A 25573-nucleotide genomic window follows, 5' to 3' on the forward strand; every position below is an offset into this window, starting at 1 on the left:
TTATCAACTAGCTCCCTCAATCTTGCCTGGCCTTCTGCCCACAGCAGAAGCTATAAACTCTGTGAGCCCCAAGACCTACATGTCTACAGCATCCTACTCGCTCCAAAGCCTGGTTCAAATTCTGCTTTCTTCTTTCTTTCTTCTGCCTGGGACCTACAACTTCAATCTTTTTCCCTTCACCCAACAATTAGCTTCTGCCTCCTTTATTGACACAATCAAGAATCAATTAGGGAACCAATACCTCTCACTCCACATCTCTGGGAAGAGAACCATGTGATCTCTTGGATGGATCTTACTGGACAGTTTGCCCTGTGGCATGTATTCTCTGAGGGCTGCAGCAGAGTTGTCTAGCCCCAGATTAGTTACCACAGTGACAGAGAATGCCAGAACTCATTCCCAAGGGCCTGAGTGGGGTTTGCTGTCATATCAAGCAGGCCTTGAATTGGTAACTGTGGTCCACCTGGCTAGGACATTCCCTCAGGTTTTGTTTGTTTTAAGACAGGTTCTCTCTACGTAATTCTTACTGTTCTGGAACTTATGATGTAGACCAGATAGACCTTTAACTCACAGAGCTCCTCCATGCCTCTGCCTTTACTTCTGCCCCCTGAGCAATGTGATTAAAGGCAAGTGCCACTACACCCAGCTTACCTTGTTCTTAAAGACCTGTCTGGTTCTAAGAAGATATGGAGGGCTATGATTGCCTGCAGAGCCTGACCTTTCTGGGTATGGGACAGTTCCCTAACTGAATCAATAGAAGCGACTTTCAGTCATGTGGTCTACACACTGTTCTCTATCATTTGGCTTGTCTCATGACCTGGCAGTCTGGAAGGCTGAATACACCTACCGTATTTTTTCCTGCTATCAGTTTCTGGAAAAAAATTGAACTACAACCTGCTGCTGCTGCTAGAAAATGATTCACATAAAGTTAATTGTAAAGTTGTGGCTCATTACATCTCTCCACACATTTAGTGTGCTCTGAATTCCCAATGTGTCTTCACACATGGATTAGAAAGTTAGTGTTAGGAATGTGAGCAAGCAAAGAGTGAGAGGCTGTAGCTCCTGCCTGTAGTGTGCTACAGATAGGTTACAGCGAATGTGGGGATCCCAACACAGGTACGTGTGGAGCCCTTCCTGCCAGGACCAGCCTTCCTCTTTCTCCTCTGAGCATTGTTCTGTGAAGCTCACAGGGTATGTGGTAAGCGAAGGGGCTGCCATTTGCTCTTGATGAGCTATGTGAAGCCCCCTTTGATTCATCCATCCCAGGGGAAGGGTCTCTTCTTAGGTCGCCTCTAGCTTTTCTTTTGTGTTTTGAAGAGAGTGCATTTTGAAGTTAGAGCCTGTGAAATAGAGCATGGTTGGTATAGCAGCGTGTAGCTGTAAAACAAACCATCTAATGTTACCACTGACCAGTGGAGTAGTGAGTTTCACCCATGCAGAAAACCTAGTTAGAAACAGATGGGAAAATGGACTTGCTAACTGACCAATGAGATTCCTCCAGGCTCCTCAGGCCTCTGACACAGCCATCTCCTTAATGCCTGTAGTCTCTCACACCTCAACACAGAAGAGTAAGCCTATAGTCAGATGTCTCTCCCACAGGGTGGTGTGTGTGAGCTGGGTGTGGTGATGCTGGTTTGTAATCTAGCATTTGGGAGGCAGAGACAGGCAGATCTCTGATATAGAGAGTTCCAAGCCAGTCAGGGCTCCATAGTGAGATCCTGTCTTAAAAAGCTAGAACAGGTGACCATGAGGACTCTACTCCCATCCCACACAGACGGGAAGTCTCCAGTGTGCAAGCTGGGAGAGGGTATTGTGTTTGGATTAGAAGTTTAGGATTCCACTGCCAGATATCTAAACCATTGCAATATGAGACATCGTTACCTAACCAGGACGGTGGGAGGAGTATACCGAGGATCAACAGCTTCTCTGTGATGTGAGCAAGCATGGCCTGGAGTCTCAGCCCTAGGGAGGTGGCTTGGGCATGTGCAGACCCTGCCCAGGACGACAAGGGGCTATGTGGTCTTCCATAGCAGCATGCTTCACAGAAAGAGGACAGCTGTCATACGAGATGATTAGGAGACAGTGCTTTGTATGGTTGCAGACATGGACACCTTACTGGTCCAGGTTATGCTCTCCTGGTCCATCACACTACCCACTGGTAACCACTGTGAACCAGCTCCTGCCCCTGGATATAGGTGATGTAGAAGACACTGCTGGGTACGTTGGTTGCAACTGCCCATTGCTGCCCATCTAGAATCTCAAAGCCTGGATGGGTAGGTGACCCATAGGCATTAGAAGAGGACCCCTTGCCCCAGAGGGTCTATGGGAGCAGGGGGCAAGCTCAGTTGGAGTGGAGCTGCTGTGTTGAGGTCACTGACCTGTGCTCTGGTGTGCTCCTTCATGGTAGAATATCCAAGCTCTGAACCTGGTGTCATTTTTTTCCTTAATAAATGTACGAATAGCCTAAGGTAACTATTTTTTTCCTCAGCATGGCCCTTATCACTGGTTAGGGCCGGGTCTGCCCCTGAAAAGTGCTTGACATTTCCTGTCCCAGGTCTGAGGACAGACTGGGACATGTCCTGCATAGACTCACAGCTGGGTAATGGGATAGTCATGGCCATTATTATTCATGAATCACTTCCTGTCTATAGAACACACACAGACGTGCAAGAGTACATAAGTGCATACACACACACACACACACACGTACACCTACCAGAAGTTACAGCTCTTCTTTGTGGGATTTTTTTAAGATTTATTTTTTTTATGTATATGAGTACACTCTAGCTATACAGATGGTTGTGAGCCATCATGTGGTTGCTGGGAATTGAACTCAGAACTTATGCTTGCTCCGGCCCCAATCAGATTGATTTATTTTTAGATGTATTTTTAGATGTAAGCACACTGTGGCTATCCTTAGACACACAAGAAGAGGTCATCAGATCTCATTACAGAGGTTGTGAGCCACTATGTGGTTGCTGGTATTTGAACTCAGGACCTTCAGAAGAGCAGTCAGTGCTCTTACCCGCTGAGCCATCTCACCAGCCCCTCTTTTGTGGTTTGGTGGGAAGCAGGGTAGGTTGTTCCCAGTACCTGGGCATATTGTTTCTGCAGCTGGAGTGGAACTTGTCAGGCTGGGGCTATGTCTTTATGGGTAGGGGGTAATGCCCAGTAAAACCTGTCTCAATTTCTCTTGATGGGAGGCATCTTCCTGACTAGTTTGAGATTAGCTGCAGGGTTTCTAGAACAGTGCTTGTCAGGGTAGTAGAGAAGAAGGGGCTCTGAGTCTTGGACAGTGTTCAGAAGAGGCTTGACTGTGGCCTGTGCTGGGTGATGGCCTGCCTGGGTGCATATAGTCCAGCCCATGATGTTCTTTTTTTTTTTTTTTTTTTTTTTTGGTTTTTCGAGACAGGGTTTCTCTGTGTAGCCCTGGCTGTCCTGGCACTCACTCTGTAGACCAGGCTGGCCTCGAACTCAGAAATCCGCCTGCCTCTGCCTCCCGGGTGCTGGGATTAAGCCCATGATGTTCTTATCTACAGGACTGCAGTAGTCTTTCCGTGTTGGTCATCATCCAGCTGTTATTTAGACAGGTGTGCCTTGGGACAGTTGCCCTGGGAAGTTGGACTCCTATTTATCTATAGAATGGGTGGCTGTTGGGCCCTGCCTTAGTGTTCAGGCAGTGTAGTTGTGAGAGCTACATTTTTGGTTATGTGGCCCGTGGGTCTTTGGGACAGTGGGAGTGAGTGCAGTGTGAGTCTTTAGGATACATTCCAGGTGACTCATGGGATGTGTACCGTGCATTTAACTTGGATGGGAATATTTGCCTCCAACTCTGGAAAAAGGAAAACCCATTAGCATCCAGATAGGTCCTCCTGTTGGTTCTCATTGAACCCTGAGCTAAAAGGGGTGCATAAGAGGGATCCCCTGGACTGGAGCCCTCCCTACTGCAGGTCACTCCAGCCTGGCCCCTGGCTGCCCTTGCCTTCTGCTTAACAGGTAGTCTCCTGGTCCTCAACCCCTGGCCTGGGTTCTGAAACCCAGAAATCAAGAATTGATCCTTTGTTCTCTGGTCACATCTGCCTGGCCTCGATGCTGGCTGGTCAGGCAGCACCAACTAGAAAAGCAAACTAGTGTTTGATCAGCCTTGGTAGCACACTTTTCCTGCTAGCTGTGTTCTGGCTGAGGGGGGCCACTTTCTTTTTTCCTTCCTTCCTTCCATCCTTTCTGTCTGTCTGTCTGTCTGTCTGTCTGTCTGTCTGTCTGTCTGTCTCTTTCTCTCTTTTTTTTGGGGGGGGGGTGGTTTCGAGACAGGGTTTCTCTGTATAGCCCTGGCTGTCCTGGAACTTACTTTGTAGACCAGGCTGGCCTCGAATTCAGAAATCCGCCTGCCTCTGCCTCCTGAGTGCTGGGATTAAAGTCATGGGTCACCATGCCCCGCTGATCTTTCTTTCTTATTATATATTTTCTTCATTTACATTTCAAATGCTATCCTGAAAGTCCCCTATACCCTCCTCCACCCACCCTGATTCCAAACCCACCCACTCCTGCTTCTTGGCCCTGGCATTCCCCTGTATTGGGGTATATGATTCTTCACAAGACCAGGGGACTCTCCTCCCATTGATGGCCAACTGGGCCATCCTCTGCTACATATGCAACTAGAGACACAGCTCTGGGGGGTACTGGTTAGTTCATATTGTTGTTCCTCCTATAGGGTTGTAGACCCCTTTAGCTCCTTGGGTACTTTCTCTGGCTCCTTCATTAGGGGCCCTGTTTTCCATGCAATAGATGACTGTGAGCATCCACTTCTGCATTTGCCAGGCACTGGCATAGCCTCACAAGAGATAGCTATATCAGGGTCATGTCTGCAAAATCTTTCTGGCATATGCAATAATAGTGTCTGGGTTTCGTGGTTGTATATGGAATGGATCCCCAGGGTGGGGCAGTCTCTGGATGGTCCTTCCTTCTATCTCAGCTCCGAACTTAGTCTCTATAACTCCTTCCATGGTTTTTTGTTCTCCATTCTAAGAAGAAATGAAGTATCCACACTTTGGTCTTCCTTCTTGAGTTTCATGTGTTTTGCAAATTGTATCTTGGGTATTCTAAGTTTCTGGGCTAATATCCGCTTGTCAGTGAGTGCATATCATGGGAGGCTCCACTTTCTACATCACATTGGCAGGGCTGGTCTGAGAGAAGGCGGAACCCTAGGTAGATGGAACTGTCCTTATGCAATGCATGGGACAGCAAGACCAGTTGGGGATTGCTGTGTCTTCTGGGCAGGATCATGCTCCACTAGAGAGGAGTGTTTGGTGCTGTAAGCTGCCATATGGTTGCTGGGAATTGAACTTTGAGTCTTTGAAACCTTAGGGAGGGGCTAGAACCCACAATCTCTTTGTCTCAGGCAGCCTCTAGGTAGAGCCCCTTGGTCATGACAGACTGCCCCTTCTGTTTGGCTGGCCACTCCTTCCAGATCCTCATTCTGGAGGAGCCTGTGGCTAGGGGCCACTGCTCAGCGCCATATCACACTGTCCTGTCTGTTCCCAGTGGCACGAAAGTAGATGGTGTCTTCTTCCTGTTTAGACCCTGTAAACCACAGAGAATCCACGGAACTAGGGCCACAGTCTGGAAGAAGGGTGCAAGTTTGGGGACCTGACTATATGTGTCCTGGGCAATCTGCTGCCTTCTGGGCCACTGCCCTTATGGAGCAGCTAAAGTATCATCAGATTTTTTTTTTTTTGGGTGGGGGGTGGGCACAGAAGATCCACTCTGACCCTGTGTGTCTCTGAACATGTGGAGCCTGGGCAGGAGGATCTGTGAGAGTCTCTCATGAAGAGAAGCAGCCCTTCCCATGTTCTGAGTGGAATGTGGGGGAGGTGAGCCACAGGGTGGAGAACAGCCTGGTACTGCTTATCCATCAGATCACCTGCTGTTAGCCTGGAGAGCTACTTGGCAGACCCCTTGCACTTCCTCTAAGTTCTGAGATGCGTGCTGGCCTTAGGGAATCATGCCCAGCACCTGATCCCAGTGAAGAAAGTTGTTGAAAGGACTGAGGTGAGGCCTCCCCACTACCTTCTTCTCTTTTAAGTCAGGAACCACAGAACTTTTAATGTTTAATAATTAGGAGACAGTTTGCCAGGATGTGAGGACTCTAAAACTCACGTGAAGAACTGGGAGGGGAAGGGGAACACTTTGTAAACCTAACGATATCAGCTGTGGTGAGAGCACATGCTTTATAAAACCTAAGTACTTTCAAGTCCCTGTTCCAGTATCACTGTTGATGGGCAGGGGAGGCTCACGCCTTCAATCCCAGCGCTTGGGAGGCAGTGGCAGGTGGATCTCTGAGTTCAAGACCAGCCTGGTCTACAGAACATGTTCCAGGATAGCCAGGGCTGTCAGAGAAGCCCTGTTTTGCGAAAAAAACAAAAAAACAAAAAAACAAAAAAACAAAAAAACAAAAAACAAAAAACAAAAAACCAAACAAATGAAACAACAACAACAACAACAACAAACCCAAATAAATCCTGTGTCCACATAGTAATTAGATGAATGAAGCAGTTTGGCTGTTTCCCGGCTTGGGTAAATGGCATTTTGGATTTCAGTGTAAGTTATCGGCAGCTCTCACCGCTTATGTGTGGCAGCTGTCTTTTTTATGACTTCAAGTTCCATCACAGTGTGGGCCTGAAGTCAGTGTTCTTTTTAATCCACAGTGTCAATATGATTACTCATTTGGTATCTGTTCTAGTTGGGAAATGGTTGAAACTCTGCCACACCACCTCCAATAGGATCTGTGTGACAAGTTCCCCAGACTGAAGCGATCGACCTTAAAACTGGAAGCTCTCCTGGAACCGGTTGTGGGACTCTTTGCTGTTGAAAAATTATTGAACCGTAGTTCTCATGGCAATCTATCTGTTTTGTTTTCTCTTATTCCTTTTCTTACTTACGTGTTCCTGGGTATCCTAGGCCAGATTCTTAAGCGAGAATAGTGGGTACGAAACTATCCCTTGAGATGGGGTCACTAGCATGACCTTATCCCAGGGGAAATCAATGCTTTGCTTTTTAAATCATTTACAAAACTGTTGTGATAAACAAAAAACTTTCCCAACAATGAAATTTCATATAGCTACACATGTGTCATCAGCAGTTGGTTTTGGTATATGGTAAAGAAAGCCTTAATTAGAAAGAACTAAAATAGTTAAAATGTATGCATCAAACATTTATTAAAAAATCAGGCATTAGATGTTAAATAAAAAATGAACATATGGGGTTAGAGAGTTAGCCCGGCGGTTAAGAGCAGTGACCATAAGGATTTATTAACCTGCTCTTGGAAATATGCCACTAGCCTTGGATGTCTGCCTCACTGAATAAATCCTTTTAGAATTGTTATATTTGGATGCTTTATATTAATAATGATCTTACCTGTTCTGCTTGTGATTCACTGAATACATAGTTTCAGAGTTGTAACATTTGGATGATTTTTGTGCTTTACTCTGCCAAATGACTTTTGTTGGTATTTGTGATTATTTTGCTGGATACAGTTTTTAAGAGTTGTAATTTTTTTTAATGTATAAAATCCCCTGCTTGAGAGCTGCAGAATACACTCAGATTCAAACTGCTTCTGTGTTTGTTTCTGTTTGTCCCAGCCAAATTCTTACCCACCTCACCTAGCTTTAAGGACCCTCATTCCAGGGACCCCGATACCTGACTGGGGTGCTCTGTGACAAAACTTGTCTTGTACCTGCTGTAAGTGTGTCTCCACCACCAAGGTGATTTTCTATATGGACTTGGGATCCATTGTGGCCAGGTCACTTGTTGCCCTGATTAGTGGTGATATCTCTATTTATCTATTTTTTCTTAGTCCGTGTTCTATTACTATGAAATGATGCCATGAACACAGCAACTCTTTTGTTTTTTTTAAGATTTATTTATTATTTTATATATAAGTACACTGTTGCTGTCTTCAGACACACCAGAAGAGGGCGTCAGATCTCATCATGGGTGTTTGGGAGCCACCATGTGGTTGCTGGGATTTGGACCTTCAGAAGAGCAGTCAGTGCTCTTACTTGCTGAGCCAACCTGCCAGCCCCACAGCAACTCTGATAAAGGAAAATATTAACAAGGTCTGGCTTACAGATTCAGAGGCTTAGTCTGTTATCCTCATAAGAGAGAAGCATGAGCCGGGTGTGGTGGCGCACGCCTTTAATCCTAGCACTTGGGAGGCAGAGGCAGGCAGATTTCTGAGTTCGAGGCCAGCCTGGTCTACAGAGTGAGTTCCAGGACAGCCAGGGCTACACAGAGAAACCCTGTCTCGAAAAACCTAAAAAACAAAAAAACAAAAAAACAAAACAAAACAACAACAAAGAGAGAAGCATGGCGGCATGCAGGCAGACATGGTGCTGGAGAGGGAGCTGAGAGTTCTATATCCGCATCAGCAGGCAGCAGGAAGAGAGAGTACCCCTAGATTGGCATGAGCATTTGAAACCTCAAAGCCTATCCCCAGTGACATTCTTTAGCTACCAAGGCCACATGCCCTAATGGCTATCAAGTAGCTCTGTTCCCTAGTGACCAAGCATTCAAATATATGATCGTACGGGGGCCATTCCTATTCAAAACACCACACCTATACTGAAGTTTCTCAGCCAACAAGCTCCGAGCAACTGCTTCTTGAGATAACACAATTTGGGGGAGGGGTTTGGTTGTGGGCTCCATCTCTTAGTAGTTGGACACACTGGTGAGCTGAACAGGAATTGCTATGCTGAGGGCAAGACCCTCAGTGGATGGGGCTAACAGCTACCTCACTCAGAGTCTCTGATGGCTCTGAATCTACCCGGCATATGTGGAAGTCTGAATGAGAATGGCTCCCCACAGACTCCTGTATTTGAATGCTTGGACCTCAGTTGGTAGAACTGGTAAAGATTAGGAGGTATAGCCTTATTAGAGGAGGTGTGTCACTGGGGTAGATTTTGAGGTTCAAAAGCCAGGCAGGCTCTTTCTGTTTCTGTCTCTGTCTGTCTGTATGTCCGTCCCTGTCTCTGCTTCCATCTTGTGGATCAGATGTAAGCTTACAGCTGCTGCTCAAGCACAGTGCCTGTCTGCTTGTCTACTTGTGGCCATGTTTCCCGCCATGATGACCATGGATTAACCCTCTGTGTAAGCAAGCCCCTCATTAAATATTCTGTCTGTCTGTCTGTCTGTCTGTCTGTCTGTCTCTCTCTCTCTCTCTCTCTCTCTCTCTCTCTCTGTTGTTGTTGTTTGTTTTTGAGATAAGGTTTCTCTGTGTATCAGTCCTGGCTGTCTTTGAACTTGATTTGTAGACCAGGCTGAATCTCACAGAGACACACCTGCCTCTGCCTCTGGAGTGCTGAGATTAAAATTGTGCACCAGTAGTGCCCTGCTTAAATGCTTTCTTTCATAAGTCGCCCTTATCACATAAGGAGTCTTCACAGCAATGGAACAGTAACTAAGACAGCATCTCTGGAGCCTGTGTCGACCTTGCCATCTGGGTGGTGAGAGACTCCAGGGTACTGTCCTCCAACAAGCAGCCGACCCTGGCTTACAGCCACCTTCATACCACTGGCCAAAGCAAAGAGGCAAGGATTTTAGTGTTCTGTTGTCTTAGCCACACAAGGAGGGCGGTGATCAAGGCTTTCTCCTAAGCTAAGAACCAGAGCTGGCCACGAGGGACAGGATTAGGGAGCCATACCATGGATTGCTATGGCTGTGTGGGTCAGCTGCCATCTTGTCAGTCTGTGTGGGACCTGCCCTCTCCCGTGTTAACTATGTTCAGCAGTTCTCAGAGCGCTAAATTAATTCAGTCAGTAAGGAAGGAACTTTGAGATAGGCTCTTACTATGTATGACCTGGCTGACCTGCCTTACCGACCCCCGTTTCGTTTTATACCAGACAGGGTATGCCTTGGCCTTGAACTCACGCAGCTCTGCCTGTCTCTGCCTCCAGAGTATTCAGATTAAAAGCTCTTTATTTTATTTCCTTAGAAATAAAATTTTCATACAGTAAAAGTCTACAAAAATACATTCTTGTATTTATTTCTTACATCACAGTCATCTTTCAAAGGTCTCTTTTTTTATCCCAAGTTTGTAAAAAAATTTTTTTCCTTCTTAGTATAAATAAAGCTTTGAAGAAGAAAGTATTTCCGACATTTAGTTACACATCTACAGAACTATTAGCCCGCCCTCAAATTGCTATTAGGCACAAAAATTAGGAAATCTGTGGATTCCTCATAGGTCCATCTGGAGCCACTCCCTCCAAGACCTCTCTGAGAGGGCTAACATGGATGGTGAGGAGAAAGAGAAAGTCTGACTTGACCAAGGAAATCTTCATGGCTCAGACATTCCAGCTGCCAGGGCTCCGCCCGCCTGGTGATACAGGAAGGGGAGAGGAGGGAAGGGCCAGCTGTCCCTTCTGAGCCTTGGAGGAGGTCTCATTTCTCATTAGGATTCAACAGTTAAGCTAGGTCACTGGTGTGTCCTATGTGTGTGTGTGTGTTGGGATGGGGGGTAGAGGGTGGGGCATTGGGCACCACACCTGAGCCAGTAGGTAAGCTTCCTAGGGATTTAAGTTCAGTTTTCACTGAACCTATGCCCCATCTGGCATGCTGAGAACTGGCTGTCTTGTAGTCAAGGAAGTGGAAGGTCTTGACTGGCACTTCCCTGTCCATCTCCTGGCGGCTCTGAGGCAGGATAATGTCCATCCTGAGAGGCACACAGAGGTAAGGTGGCTTGGGTGGCCAGCCGAGGGGGGCACTTGCCTGTCTTCTAAAATAGTTCAAGAAGCTGGCAAAACATGTTGACGGTATTCGTCTTTGAAAGGAAGTTGGCTTGGATTTGGGGAATTAGTGCTCATGTTTCATTGAAATCAATCTTTTTAGATTTTGTTTCAGCCTCTTAATGTTTGTGATGCTGAGGATTAACCCAGGGATTTGCCCTTCAGTCTGTGGCTGAAGCAGCACTCAACCATAGAATTATACCTCAAGCCCAGTTTCACTTGGGACAGGAGAGCCTTTTGGAGTTTGGAAAGCCCGCAAGAAAGTTCCACCCCAGCACAGAGGTATCAGAATTTCCTGGACTATTTGGGCTGAAGATTTTTTGGTGGGGGCACTGGGATCAGGGGCTTACTGGCTTGGTTCAGTGATTTGGTCCTGGCTCATGACTGGGACCCTGTTTTTATAAGAATGTCTGGGCTCTGAGGCCCTGACAGACTTGTCCTTGTTCACAGCCATAGAGAGAAGGTTGGCCTCTGCCCTGAATTATCTACCCTTCCCTTCTCAGGGGTATTGTTGGAATATTATAAAGAATAGATAGGCTCAGAGGTTTTCTGGTTAGTGACGGTCAAAGCACAGACCTCTGTAAACTTCAGGGCTGCCCTTAGCTTAGGGGCATTCCATACTAGCCAGGTTCCTGTTGTCTCTTCCGCACCTAGTCTGATGGTGGAAAGCTTGATGAAAACCTGTGCTTTAGAGCACTGAGCTCAAGGGAAGTCTCTCTCAGGGACTGAGTTGTCCATGGGGGGTCTATGTGACCTTGTGAGTGGTTTTCATGGGAGGCCGATGTGGGCATGGATTCTGTGTGTCCCTGTGGTAAGCTGTCACTTAAGGCCAGCTATTGTATCCCAGTCTGGAGGCTGGCTTTGCAGAGGAGTGGGTAAAGTAAGGAAGCTTAGGTATATTTTGCTGGTGTCCACTGTGTTGGCCCAACAGGGTGGGAGAGATAAGAACTGAGGCTAAGTGTGGTGGCCTCAGAATGTCTGATGCGTGACAACTTTTCTCTGGGGAGACAATACTTAAATCATCTACTCATCCCAGATGAGGAACCCTAGAGTAACCAAAGTACAGATAGTGTACCACTAAAGTCCAATTTGATAAGGAATTAGTTTTATTGGGGTCACTTACTTGTGGGTGAGAGGTTACTTAAAGAAACAGAAATGATTCAGAGTTAACTGCATCACCAAAGCCCATCCCAGAGCATGGGTGTCAGCTTGCAGAGCTGAGGACCTGGAGCTCACTGTACAACCTCCAGGCAGCTCAGCAGTTTGGAGACTGTCCTTTCCAGGTGCCTCAGTTGATCTAAACCTCTTCTAGGTAGTTGTTCTGGTCTCAGTCTTAAAGATCCAGGGAGACCCTCATCTTTTATTGCTTACTCTGGAGGTGAGGTAGTGGTGTCTATTGAATCTGCTCAATTTCAGGGACTTCTAAAGGTATTTTGAGTTGTTTATCTGCCAGCTGAAGGAGCTTCCCACAAGATGGCATGTTCTATTCTCTGAGGAAGCCTTTACAGGACAATGCCTTTAATCCCACCACTGAGGCTGCATAAGCAGGAAGATCTCTTGTGAATTCAAAGCTAGCCGCAGTTACAAGTGAGATCACATTTCAATAATTAATCAAGCAAGCAAATAAATAAGTGAAATTACCTGCTGAGTGTGGTGGTGTATACCTTTAATCTCAGCACTGGGGAGGTAGAAGTAGGCAGACCTCTCTGATTTTCAAACCAGCCTGGACTACATAGCAACTGTAACCCAACTTTTGCCTACTTTGTGAGTTCTTCTCTGCCCTTATTGCACCTTTTCAATCCCCTCACACTAGATAGGAGAGAAAAAGGGATAGAGGGGAAAGGGGTGGTGGTGGACGTTATCATTAGACTACTTTCTGCTGATCAGGACATTGAATTCCTTGGCACAAGTTTGATATTCGAGGTCAGGATCTCTAAATTTCTTCAAGCTTCTTCCTTATGTGTGACTACTTAACAAACCACAGACAACCTCTCATGGGGCCCTAACATGTATATAACCTCTGAAAAGTCCCCAGAATTCCAAATGTCACACAGTTGCTGAAACTATCTGCAGCTGGCAAAACCATGCCTCTGCCAGCACAGGAGGCAAATGGTAGTCAGCTGCTGTGGACAATCTGAAGCTGCCCCACATCCCACACCTGGGGTTAAAACAAAACATTCTTATAATAGTTCTATGTCTTTTTAGAGTTTTGTTTGTTTTATGTATATGAGTATACTATAGCTGTCTTCAGGCACACTAGAAGATGGTCTCAGGTCCCATTGCAGATGGTTGTGAGCCATCATGTGGTTGCTGGGAATTGAGCTCAGGACCACTGGAAGAACAGTCAGTGCTCTTAGCAGCTGAGCCATCTCCAGAATTCTCATCACAAACAAATTTCAGGACAGCCAGAGCTACAGAGAGACTGTCTCAAGAAAAAAACAAACAAACAAACAAACAAACAAACATGAAGGAAGGAAGGAAGGAAGGAAGGAAGGAAGGAAAGAAGGAAGAAAGGAAGGACCGAGATCAGTGTTCTGTCCATGGGGGACCTCCTTTGTTGACTGTTCTTTTATCTTTTTATGGGGCATATTGGCTTGACACTGCCTGGGAAGGGCTCTTTCTGTCAGGAATCCTAAAAAATAACAGGCCGCCTCATGATTCAATCAGGTCCTGGCCAGTTCCTGGTTAGATGGTATACTGTTTTGCTTGTAGATGTCACCTGACATATTGTAGACCTGTGTTCATAGAACCTGGCTGGCTGACTGGAGTGCCGCCATGTCTGCGGAATGGGAGGGGACATGGAGGGGAGGGTGGTATAGAATCCTTTGTGACAGGAGTTGCAATTTGTGGAGTTTCCAGGTCATTTGTGGACCAACCACCCTTTGCAAGAAACTAACAGAAAGAGGATTTCAGGAACGGTTAGTACTGTACATCATCTGCCTGCCTACCTTTTGGGAGGTAGCACATGAAACTCTCTGATCCGGGCACAGCCATCCTGCTGGATCACTGGCTAGTGATACTTGCTCTGAGTTTCCGGGTGGTTCCTAAGTTGGACTTACCTCCTATATGAGTAGGTATAGGTCAAGTTACCCATTGACTAGCATGGCAGGAGGCCACGGGACTGACAGGTTGCCCTCTAGGACTATCCCCAAAGTGGATAAGTGGAGGGTGGAGGAGAGGTGCCTCAGTTGGGGGCAGAGGTGTGGGCATGTGGGAAGGAGCATGGTGCATGCTTTCTTACAAGTAGCTTTGCTTTTGCCTCCTTTCTGGGTATCTCAGTCTGGGTAAGGTTTACTACCCGAGTTTCTAGGTGGTCCAGATTGGAAGAAAGATACAAGTTTTGTAATATTTCCAGGACCACGAACCATTTGCTGCTACCAGGAATAATCTTTGTTGCACAGTGCTTGGCCATCAGCAGGGGTTGCACTTGGCAGACAGGTGCAGTGACGACTGTTTCTCTCTAAATTATGTTGGGATCTATGAGAGCTGTGGCCTCAGCTTTTTGCAGGTTCTGCAGTAAAGGCAGAGTGGGGTGAGGGGGTAGGACCAGGTGCTTGGGTAAAGAGACTTGATGGTTAGGCCTGGGGCCATTCATCAGAAAGTGTTGTTTTTCTTGGTAGCTCACAAGAGCCTCACAGCTACACTGGGGAAGGGAACTGGAACATTCTAGGGACTGCTTCCACCAGGAAGCAAACACTCCACCTGCCTCCCTCCTCTGCCCTGGCTAATGTGTGTATTAAATGACCAGCTTGAGTTGAGCTTAGTGGCAGATAGGGCGTCATCTCTGATGTCCAGATGGGCTCTGTACCTTTCTTGGTAGTTGATGACTGGGTCACAAGATCTCTTTATACTGCCCCTGTGACCATTTCACGCAGAGCAGGTGTGGGTTTCACGGTTCCCATTCCTGTGTCCCCTTCAGTGTGGAAGCCCCTTGATAGTAGGACCTGTGTGGATCACTCAAGCTGTGGAAAAAGTAGAGTTGGAGGGCTTGGATGTATATCAGGGGATCAGGTTCTGGGCAAAGACCTTAGGTTATGGCTTCCATCTAAGGGCAGAATAGACAAAAGCCTAGGTCTGCCTGGGACTGCCTGGTCCTGGAAGGTGGTGTCCACATCGGGGATTCTTGGGAATCATGGGAAACGTGCCCTTTCCACCCATGTTCTTGACATGCACAGTCCTTGGTCCTTAGACGAGAAGACTCAACAGTACCATTGTCTCACTGAGGCCATCTAAGATCCAGCTGGTAAATAAAGCAGCCAGCCTTGAAAGTTAACTGGCTTCTTCTACAGAAAAATTAGGGCCAGCAAAGTAGCTCAGCAGGTGAACATGCTTGCTGGCCAGCCTACCAACCTGAGTCTAGTTCTGAGAACTCTTGTGGTGGAAGGAGAGAACTGACTCCTGCAAACTGTCCACTGACATTTCACATGCATGTCATAGCATGCATGCATGCACATACACATATGAGCAAGTGCACATATGTAAAATAAACAAACAAACAAACAAATATATGTATCAAAAATTTTAAAGGAAAAATAATTGTCCCTTATTTTTTTTTTTGCCTCTCTAAGCTGGCCTTTAGAGCCAAAAGCCAGATGGTCTTACATTATAGATATATTTATGGGGATATCCTGATTCCATAGTGCTGGTTGGAGAAGCTGATAGAAGGCTTATAAAGGACTTAGAAATGTTTGCATACATCTTGAGAGGATGGCAAAGGGACTCAGGGTGGAAAGGGTTTTTTTTGTTGTAGTTGTTTTGTTGTTGGGCTTTTTTTGAGATAGGGTTTCTCTGTTAGCCTTGGATGTCCTGGGGCTCAGACTGTCTTCAAACTCAAGATCTGTCTGCCTCTCCCTCCCCAGTGCTAGGATTAAAGGTGTGCACCCCCATTACCTGGCTCACAGTACAAAGTTTTTTTTGTTTTGTTTTGTTTTGTTTTGTTTTTTGGTTGTTTTTTTTGGTTTTTTGAGACAGGGTTTCTCTGTGTAGCCCTGGCTATCCTGGAACTCACTTTGTAGACCAGGCTGGCCTTGAACTCAGAAATCTGCCTGCCTCAGCCTCCCAAATGCTGGGATTAAAGGCTTGCGACACCACGCCCGGCTCAGTGCAAAGTTTTTAAAGTCAATGCGGTGAGAAAGAAGGAAAGAGTCCTTTCTCTTTCTGTACATAAGAATCAAGATTCATTTTTAAAATTCAAACTTCTGTTTGTCCTCATGCAGAGGATGGGCTTGGTGCAGGCAGGGTCTTGGACTATGGCTGCCCTGGTCCCCCTGTTCAGGCAGGGAGGATGTGTGGAGGGTTGTGGGCTGTGTTGAGTCAGAGGCAAGCTGGTGGGCTTTTCAGCTTGTGATTTGGGAGCCCTGGACCCTGACTTGGTGTTAGGACTGTCCCTGTAAAGACTCATTCCTGGAAAGCCATAAGACAGATGGTTAGTGTGTGCTGAAATTTTATGAATCTGAGAGGATGCCAGTAAGAGACAGCATGTTTAAGGAAGGATTTTTATGGAGAAGAATAAAAGGATGTCAGGGAAGAGAAGAAGGTGAGCTCTCCTTTGGCCATGTTCTGCACTGTTCTTATCAGGTGGGGATGTTATTCTAAGTACAGAAGGCTGTAAACTGTCCAGCCCTTTGCAGTCACCTCCCCAGGGAGTGCTAAACATAGTCACATGGGGTGGAGCCTAGGTCGGTAATGGGAAGACTCATGGCCTCTAACTCAATGACATGTGTTCAGTAGACATTCTACAACATCATTTCTATCTTCTGTTTTTCAACCTCCTCTGTTCATCCAGGAGAGAGATCACCCGGAAACTGAGTGTATCTGACCCATTTTAGACCACTGCAGCTGTGATTCCCATTTCATTCCTTCATTTCATAGGGACTAGATTCATATTTAATTCCTTCATTCTACAGAGGGACCAAGGCATCTCCTCTGGGGAGCTCCTGAGCTCTTTGTCTATACAGACTTTCAGGGAGTGTGGTGGGGACACGACTGACACACATCAGAGGTGACATGTCCCATCCTAGCTAGGGTAGAACTTTGAATGGCACTGTGAAGTTGCAGTGGGTAGTGGTGCTGCATTGGGGTATGTCTTAGTTAGGATTGTACTGCTGTGAATAGACACCATTAACCAAAGCAACTCTTATAAGGACAATATTTAATTCGGACTGACTTATAGGTTCAGAGGTTCAATCCAGTATCTAGGTTGGAGCCTGGCAGCATCCAGGCAGGCATGGTGCAGGCTGAGCTGAGCATTCGATGTCTGAAGTTTCATTTGAAGGCCACTAGGAGAATACTGGCTCCCACATGGTTAGGAAAAAGGTCTCATTGCCCAACCCCCCCACCCCCTCCAGTGACACAGTTCTTCCAACAAGGCCATATCTCCTAATAGTGCCACTCCCTGGGACAAGCATATTCCAACTATTCAGGGTACTAAGGGGTTTTATGCTGTATGTCATTATGGGATGCCCACATGTACGATGGCTTGTGTGTTTGGGGAAGGCAGGAGACAAATATGACTGGAAGAAGCTCAGTTAGTAGCTGTAGTTTCTGAATTATATATTTAGGTGCAGGCTCAAGAGGGTTTCTGCCGTAGGTGGAGCCCCATCTTTGTCCATGCATAAGACCTGGAAAATGTAGCCTTCTTGGAGGAGCAAGCATCCTTAGCCCCCACACTAGAGTCCCTAATGACTGTTTCCTATCAGAGGTGCCCAGTGTTCCTTAGAGACATGGATGACTCTAGGCCTGGGCCAAGAAAGTAGAAGATGAGTTTGGTGGATCAACAATCTTACAAAGACCAGGGATAGGAAGCCAGTGGTGGGCAGGACTCGTGCATTGACCAAAGCCTTGTAGTGGCAGCCAAGAGTGTTTTGCAGCCCCATATATGGTGTGGGATGCTATGGTCTGGTTGGCCTTGCTTGGTTGGGAGACAGAGTTTTAGGGGTGAAGAACAACTCATGATTCCCACAGTACAGAAGATTGCCAACCTTTTTTCCACACACCCACTTTGAACTTTGGCCACTGAGACCCATCAGCCTGAAACATGGGCAGCAGATGTTACTGTTGTAAACAGCTCAGAAAAGGTACTCAGCCTAGAGCCTTGAGTTGGAGCCAGCTAGGATGTGTGTCATCTGTTTCTGTGGCTATTGTCCTAAATGTCCTGGTAAGAAAAGAGCAGAGACTAGCCGGTACCCAGGAAAGCTCTAGCAATGAGCATTTGGAAGGGGAACATAGACAAGTGTTTTGTCTACAATGGTAAGAAAAGCCAGCAAACCTAAGCAAATGCCAGGGAAGCTAGGACAGAAAACTCTTGTTGATGACATGGTTGGAGGAACCGTGTCCTGTGGGATGAGATCCACCACTTCCCTGGGTAGATAGGCAGCAGCTTAGTAAAGCACTGCTTCTTTTTATCCATGCCAGCATCCCATTCTGGCCTGTGGAATGTCCTGCCTTTCCAGCTCCTGCTGTGTATGCAAGCTCAGCCTGGCCAGGTTTTGGCCCTGTTATCCCCTCTTCTTCTTTTCTGACATACACCAGAAGGTCATTTTTTCCTGCAGGGACAAATCTTTGAGAGGAATGACTGGGGATGAGAAAATTAAAAAGAAAAAAAAGGTAGGAAAGTTGGGAGTAAGAGGTCTTGTATAAATGGATAGGTTATGACAATCAAGCATCTTATTTACCATTTGCAAGGAGGTATTTAGACAGAGTCAGCAAAAGGCTATCATGTATTGGGACGAAGTCAGCAAGAAATGATCAAGTCATGCTGTAAAATAGGGAACACTGGATATCTCAAGTGCACCAAAAGCCATAGGCCAGCACTCAGTGACATGGAGACCAAGTACCACAGCCTTCATGGAGGGAAAAAATCCAGTTCCCAGGATCTTAAACAGAAATTTCCCCAAGGCATCACAGGCCTTGCCAAGCATATTCTGGCTTTAGAGAAGGGACTAAGTGTTTTAATTAGCCAGCCTGGCCCTAAATATTTTCTACCTTCTCCAAACAAAAGTTTGGACCCACAACTGGGCCTCAAGCCATAGGATATTCGTGAGTTTTCACATGTAGGTAAGAGTAAGTGGTGTTACAGAGCCCCCCACCCCCCCTTGCTGGCTACCATTTGTCTGCTCTGAAAGAACGAATTGGTGGAGAGGTGGCCAGGCTGTCTTGGGATGGGTGATACACTTGTTTGTTCTGGACATAGTAACTGTGACCAAGCAGACCCTATAGACTCCCAGGTTGAGCATCCAAGAGTCACATAGTCTTCAGCAAAGCCAAAGGAGGGTATCCAGGCCCAGACAGATGCTGGACAGAGGTCTCAGAGAACTATAATCCAAATCTGTTCAGTTGTCCTCTTTTTAAGAAAGATTTCTTTATTTCGTTTATATGAGCACACTGTAGATGTCTTCTGACACACCAGAAGGGGTATCGGATCCCTTTACAGATGGCTATGAGCCACCACATGGTTGCTTGGAATTGAACTCAGGACCTACTGGAAGAGTAAGTGGTCATTGCTCTTAATCACTGAGCCATCTTTACAGCCACCCCATGTTGTCCACTTAAGCTTGGGCACCATCTGTTCTTATGTCACCTGGTTCATGGGGCACAGTCATCTCAGGAGGAGTTCCCGCCCTTCCCAGTATTATCAAAATGTCCTCTCATAGCTTATCAGAGAGCTAAAAAAAATTCACCCACGATTGCGTTGAGGAGCCAGCGGGATGCTTGGAAGTTGGGAGCAGGTTATTCCTCACAGAGTACTGGCTGCTCACTGGAAAGCTAGAGCCATTCACTGCACTTAGTCTACAGCAGAGAATGCTCAAGGAGACAGGAAAACAGCCAAAACACAAGATCTCCAAGGCCAGGAATTGTAGGGACAATTCTGGAATGTTGGTTTCTTTAAAATAAACAAACAAACAAACAAACAGCCCAAGAACAACACACAAATAGTAACAGAATCGGGTACAAGTGTGAATACCAGACGTGGTGTATGGAGCTGCTTAAGACTGTCCATACCTGCTGACTGCATGGTTTTGCCAGCAGCAGAGAGTTTTTGCGATTGTGTGACATTTGGAATTCTGGGAATTTTTCAAAGGGTATATAAATACTAGGGCCTCATAAGCTGGTCGGTGGTTGTTGATCATTTGGGGGTTCTTTGTGGTTTGTTAGTAGTGGTGTTCAAAGAAGAAACAAGAAGTTAGATTCAGAGATCTTTCTTTGCTCTCTATTCTCTTTTCTCCCCTATGTATTGATCAGGGTGAGGGGAGGGTGGACTGAGTGTGGGGAAAGGAAGAACACACAAAGTAGCAAAGAGAAGCAAAGAAGAGACAAGAAGGAAATTAGATTCATAGATTTCTCTCTCTTCTTTCTCTTTCCCTCCCTCCCTCCCTCCCTCCCTTCCTCCCTCCCTCCCTCCCTCCCTCCCTCCCTCCCTCCCTCCCTCCCTCCCAACCTCCCTCCCTCCCTCCTTTCTTCCTTATCTAGTAATGGGGCAGAAAACAGGGTGGGGGGATAAAGGGTTGGAAAAAGAAGAACTCACAAATTAGCAAAGGCCAGCTACAAGGAAAACATGGTTTTATTGTACTTTACCACAGGTGGAGGGTGCCCTCAGCCAGAGTGGCTGTGCCTCCTGTGTTGGCTCCATGTCCCAGATTAACCTGGGCTATGAAATAGGCAGCTGAGGAGCCCTGCCCTCTTGGCAGCTCTAACATCCCATGATGCTTTTCACTATAGCTTGGCTTGAGCCAGGGACAGATGCACAGCAGCAGCAAATCCCCTGAAAGGCTTCTGCTTTTGCTTCAGCAGGTGGAATGGCAGCACACTCTGTCTCAGGATGTCTACTTGTCAGCCAGCTGCCTGACCTAACACCTCCCACACAGGGAGGCTTAAGCAAGAGCAGTTCCTTTCAGTACTGTGGAAGCTAGAGTCTGTGAGAAAGAAGGGAGTGTGTGTGTGTGTGTGTGCATGTGCATGTGTGTGTGTGTGTGTGTAAGTGTCCATGTGTGACTGTGTTCTGTCAGTACGTGAGAGTGAGAGTGAGAGTGGTGTGTGTTTGTGAGCATGTGTGAATGTGTGCATTCCTGGGGCTGGATCTCTCCAGGGCTTGAAGACAGCACCTCTCTTTGTCCTCACAGGGTGAAGTTGGGTGTGGTGAGGAAGGAAGCTTGGTGCTTGTTTTCTCATCAGGATCCTAATCCCCAATGTTCCCACTTGTGTCCTTAGTAGGACACTATCATATTCCAAGGCTCATTTCAAACTGTTTTTCTATTGGGGGCTGGGGCCTTACTATGGGGCTCAGCACATATGTCTATTCTTCAGTCTTTCCTCTGCAGCTCAGAGGCTTGGGAGGGCTTGTATGACCCCGGCCCGAGGTGCTCCAGGTTCTGAGACAAGCAGGCCTGGGTCACCCTGCTCTGGGCTTATTACCAGTTATCACACGGCTCCTTGCTGAGCAGTTATGGGACTTTGTATCCAAGTGGCACTAAGCAGGTACTGCCCACAGGTCCTTCCAGGTGGCACTCTGGTTCCTGGTCCTGGCTGTGTTCCTCCTGGTTGGTTTCCTGCATGTGGACTTCAGACTACTTATACCGTAAGTCCTGTGCAGATGTGTTATGCTCTTGGGGGCCGAGCTCGTCCCCTGCAGCCCCAAGCTCAGTACCAGGACCCCGTCCTGCCTGCTTTATGAACAGAAGCACTCACTCACTTCCCTTCTGAGCATCACTGTCCTCTCTAGGAGAGGGTAGTGAGCTATGCTTGTCTTGGGCCTGTCTCTTGTAGTGACAGGCCCACTAGGAAGGCTTATTAGGGGACTCTGGGGAACAGGCCTGTCCTGTCCAGCCTTGACTGGGAAGGGAAGTGAGAAGAATGGGGTATATAGTAGGAGCCTTGGGAAGGCTACCTTCTGGCCTACAAAGATGGCCTGGCTTCTAGTATGACTTCCAGGTGGTAAGGTCATGACTGTGCTCCATTGTCACCAGACTCCAGAACATTCTCTCCCCCTGCCTGCCAAGACTACATCATCCAGGGGGTGGCCATCTATGCACAACCAACTGCCTCCCAAGCCAGTGTTTCCTTCAGGATTCTGGGAGGGTCTCAGTTTCTTCTCCTTCATGTCTCCCCTGGTTAGGTTTGTATAAGGAGGAGTAAACTGTCCTCTGAGAAAATGCTGTGTCCCAAGGTCCACTGGATCCTGCCCCTCAGCATCCTTGCTAAATTTGCTGGCTTACATTAAGACAGGAGTATGGCTGGTGATCCAGGCATCCGAGTCCATCCCAGCATGTCTTAGGCTGACCTTGGCTGAGGTCACAGAGTCACTGCCACACAGGGTTCGCTGGGAGACAGACAGCAGATTTTGGATCCAAGGGTGATTCTTGGGGTCTGAGGTATCCCATGCCTGGCATGGGAACAGACAGTATAGCTGTGGAGGACATCTTGCTATGAGGGGAAATTGTATCAGTCACAGAGAATCCCTTGGACCTAAAGACTACAGAGTGGCAGGGCTGGGCTGGGGACACAGTGCTGTGAGATGGCGAGAGGAAATAGAATAAGGACCCATGTCAAGGGGTACTTCTTGGGGGTGCTGTTGAAGGCTTGTGGCTCTGTTACTGATGATATGCTCGCTGTACTCTTCCATTCAGGGACAAGGTCCAGGAACCACCGGTCACAAACATCATGTTCCTCAAGACTCACAAGACAGCCAGCAGTACAATCCTCAACATCCTCTACCGCTTCTCAGAGTCTCACAACCTATCCACAGCACTGCCCGAGGGCTCTAGAGTCCATCTGGGTTACCCCTGGTTTTTTGTGACACGGTATGTGGAGGGCCTGAAGCAGGACGCCCACCTGCAGCATCACTTTAACATCATGTGCAACCACCTTCGGTTCAACTATCCTGAGGTGAGAAACATGGTGGCGGGGTGGGGTGGGGGTGTGGTGGGGCTAGAGCTGCAGTGCTTGGGTCTGTGGGTGTAACTATGGGGCTCCCAGGGGTGGGGTTGGCGTGGGGTGGCCTATAGACCCTGTCAGACCATTCTGTTTAGGCTGCCAATGGCCTGTAATTGCTCTTGGCATGAGACACATAGCCCCAAGGCTGTCTTCCTGAGGGCATTCCAACCCTCTCTCACATCCCTGAATTTCTGGTTCTGGAAGAACATACTGGGCTTTGTTGCCCCCTCAACCTTGGCACTTGCTCCCTTGGTGTAGGAATGAGGCTCCAGCTCTGTTGAGGGAGCTGGGACAGGTGCGAGGTGAGGCTTCGTGGGCAGTTGCACAGTCCATCCAACAGCGTCTTTAGTCCCACCTACTTCTTCTCCAAACAGGTGCAGAAAGTCATGCCCAGGGACACTTTCTACTTCTCCATCCTCCGGAACCCAGTTTTCCAGCTGGAGTCCTCCTTCATCTACTATAAGGACTATGCACCTGCCTTCCAGAGAGCCAAGAGCCTGGACGAATTCCTGGCAGATCCGTGGAAGTACTACAACGCTAGTGTGAGCCTGAAAAATGTCTATGCGAAAAACAACATGTGGTTTGATTTTGGTTTTGACAACAACGCCCCAGCAGACATGGACTATGTTCGCAAGCGCCTTGCGGAGGTGGAGCAGCGATTCCATCTGGTGCTCATTGCAGACTACTTCGATGAGTCTATGGTGCTGCTGCGCAGAAGGCTGCGCTGGCAGCTAGATGACGTCGTGTCCTTCAAGCTGAACGTGCGCAGCCAGAGCACTGTCTCCCACCTGACGCCTGAGAGCCAGGAGCGTGTCCAGCACTGGTGTGCGCTGGACTGGCAGCTCTACCAGCATTTCAATCGCACGTTTTGGACCCAGCTGCATGCGGAGCTAAGCCCACGCCAGCTCACAGAAGAGGTGGAGCAGCTGCGGGAGAGGCAGCGCGAGCTCATGGCCCTGTGTCTTCAGGATCCAGAGCCCAAGAACCTGACACACATAGATGACCAGAATCTGCGTCCTTACCAGGGTGGGAAGGCCAATATTCTGGGCTACAACCTTAGGCATGGTCTGGACACCACCACACTGCATATCTGTCAGAGAATGGCGATGCCCGAGCTCCAGCACATGGCCCATATGTACTCTCTGCAGTTTCCCGACAAGACTCCCAAGGATATCCCATTCCTGAAAAAGTAGGGTTTGGCTAAGTGACCCTCTCTTCCCAGCCTACCTTTCCAAAGTGAAACTGTGAAGATGCCCATCCGTCTCCATCTCTGGGGAGAGGGCCTTCCACCTAAGACAACACGCACAGCTGTTCCATATCTGAATCCACCCACTGTAGAGACATGGACAGGCAAGAATGCTTGTGCCCTTAAATTATTTCACAGAGACAGTCTAAGCAGCCCACCAGGTGAACATCAGCCCAGGGGAACACCGGGGCATAGACATCGGGCCTGTGGATCCAAGAAGAGACCTAGAACGGTTCCCTGGGATTTTGTAGCCACATTGGTTCAGCACCGGTGACAATGCCATGCTTGTACAGGGTTCGGAGGCTCAGAGGTAGGCCAGGGAGAGACGGGATGAGTAGGCAGCCTTCCATTTTACGAAGATCAGTGCAGACTGAGAATTGTGAACGTTGTTGGTTAGCCTGAGCACAGACATAGTCTACTTTTTAGCTTCCTGTTGAACAGTCCTGAAGGAGAAAGTGCCTGACTTGCCACAGGTTCTCTGAGAGGCTCAGGTACCTTTGGTTGCCTTGGAAACCATGTTGTGTATAATCTCAGGGATCATCTTTTGGGTGCCTCTCTTAGTCATTCATGGAGAGATACTAAGTATCTAGCACCCAGCTCTCAGGATGAGGTACCTGATTCCCTGGGTTACTCAAACAGGGTGCCTGAGGTGTTGGGAAAAGAAGTCACTGTCACATACACAGCCTTTCTTCCTGAGCCTTGCTCACTGAGTTTTGGTGGAGGCTTTTCTTCTGTGTCAGATGTCTCAGAAAAGAGAGACCATGCTCCTTTGTACCTCAATTTAATATGGACATCAATTCAATATGAAAAGTAATTGTCAAAGAAAAAGTAATTGTTGGTGAGTTTAGAGATGGTACAATGGTACAATGAGTTTGTCAATCCAAAAGAACACTGTAAATTGAGAATTGACTCTCCCAAACTGAACAGAGGTATTCAGAATGCTAGAGAGATGCTGGCTCAGCCCTTTTACCCTAGCACTGGGGAGGTAGAGGCAAACAGATCTCTGAGTTTAAGGCCGGCCTGGACTACATAGTGAGTTCCACGACAACCAGGTTACAAAGTAAGAGACCCTGCCTCAAAACAAAACAGAAAACCACTGAAGCCCCCCAGCCTTGAGCAGGCTGGCTCAGACCTGTTCTGCCACTGTGAACAAGACCACCTAGGGTGGAGTCTCCTGATCTAGATAGGTCTATTGTTCTGCCACCTCTGTTTCCTCCAAGATGCCACTACCTGCTGAGAGGCTGAACCAGTTCTCCTGACACTATCCAGATGAAAGGAGATCCTGGCCTGGTGGGGGATGGGATGCCCCCCTTTATAAGCTCAGATTCTTAAGTAAACTTTGGGCCTTGATCACCATCTTTGCCTTGGTCTTGTTATTTCTCTCGAATTTTCTCCCATACAGCCCCAGCCTCCCTTTTATGAACCCGGTTCGTGTAGCTCTGAGTGGCCACAAGTGGCCCCTGGAATGTGCAGCCTGAATACAGAAGGATTGACTGAGGGAACTCTGTCTTGGTGGAGCTCCATGAGAAGAGTAAGATGAAGATGTATCCCTGCACAGTAAGCAACATATAGCATTAATATTATCATTACAGGCTAGATTGAAATTCCTAGGCAAATGGTTGGA

At 47.5% G+C, this 25573-nt stretch overlaps 1 protein-coding gene across 2 annotated transcripts; it reads left to right on the forward strand.

Annotated features, from left to right (window-relative positions):
- Positions 1-1093: 1093 nt before the first annotated feature.
- Positions 1094-25302, forward strand: Gal3st2b (galactose-3-O-sulfotransferase 2B). Of its 2 annotated transcripts, none has more exons than NM_001205249.1 (4): positions 1094-1113; positions 21262-21348; positions 22397-22655; positions 23078-23896. In NM_001205249.1, exons 1-4 carry the CDS (start codon positions 1094-1096, stop codon positions 23894-23896), a joined length of 1185 nt encoding a protein of 394 aa, NP_001192178.1. The 2 variants fall into 2 exon arrangements, with proteins under 2 accessions (NP_001192178.1, XP_006529115.1); XM_006529052.3 differs by lacking the exon at positions 1094-1113 and adding an exon at positions 10445-10719 and having other exon boundaries at positions 23078-25302.
- Positions 25303-25573: the final 271 nt, after the last annotated feature.

This window comes from Mus musculus, chromosome 1, assembly GCF_000001635.26.
Source record: "Mus musculus strain C57BL/6J chromosome 1, GRCm38.p6 C57BL/6J".
Lineage (NCBI taxonomy): Eukaryota > Metazoa > Chordata > Mammalia > Rodentia > Muridae > Mus > Mus musculus.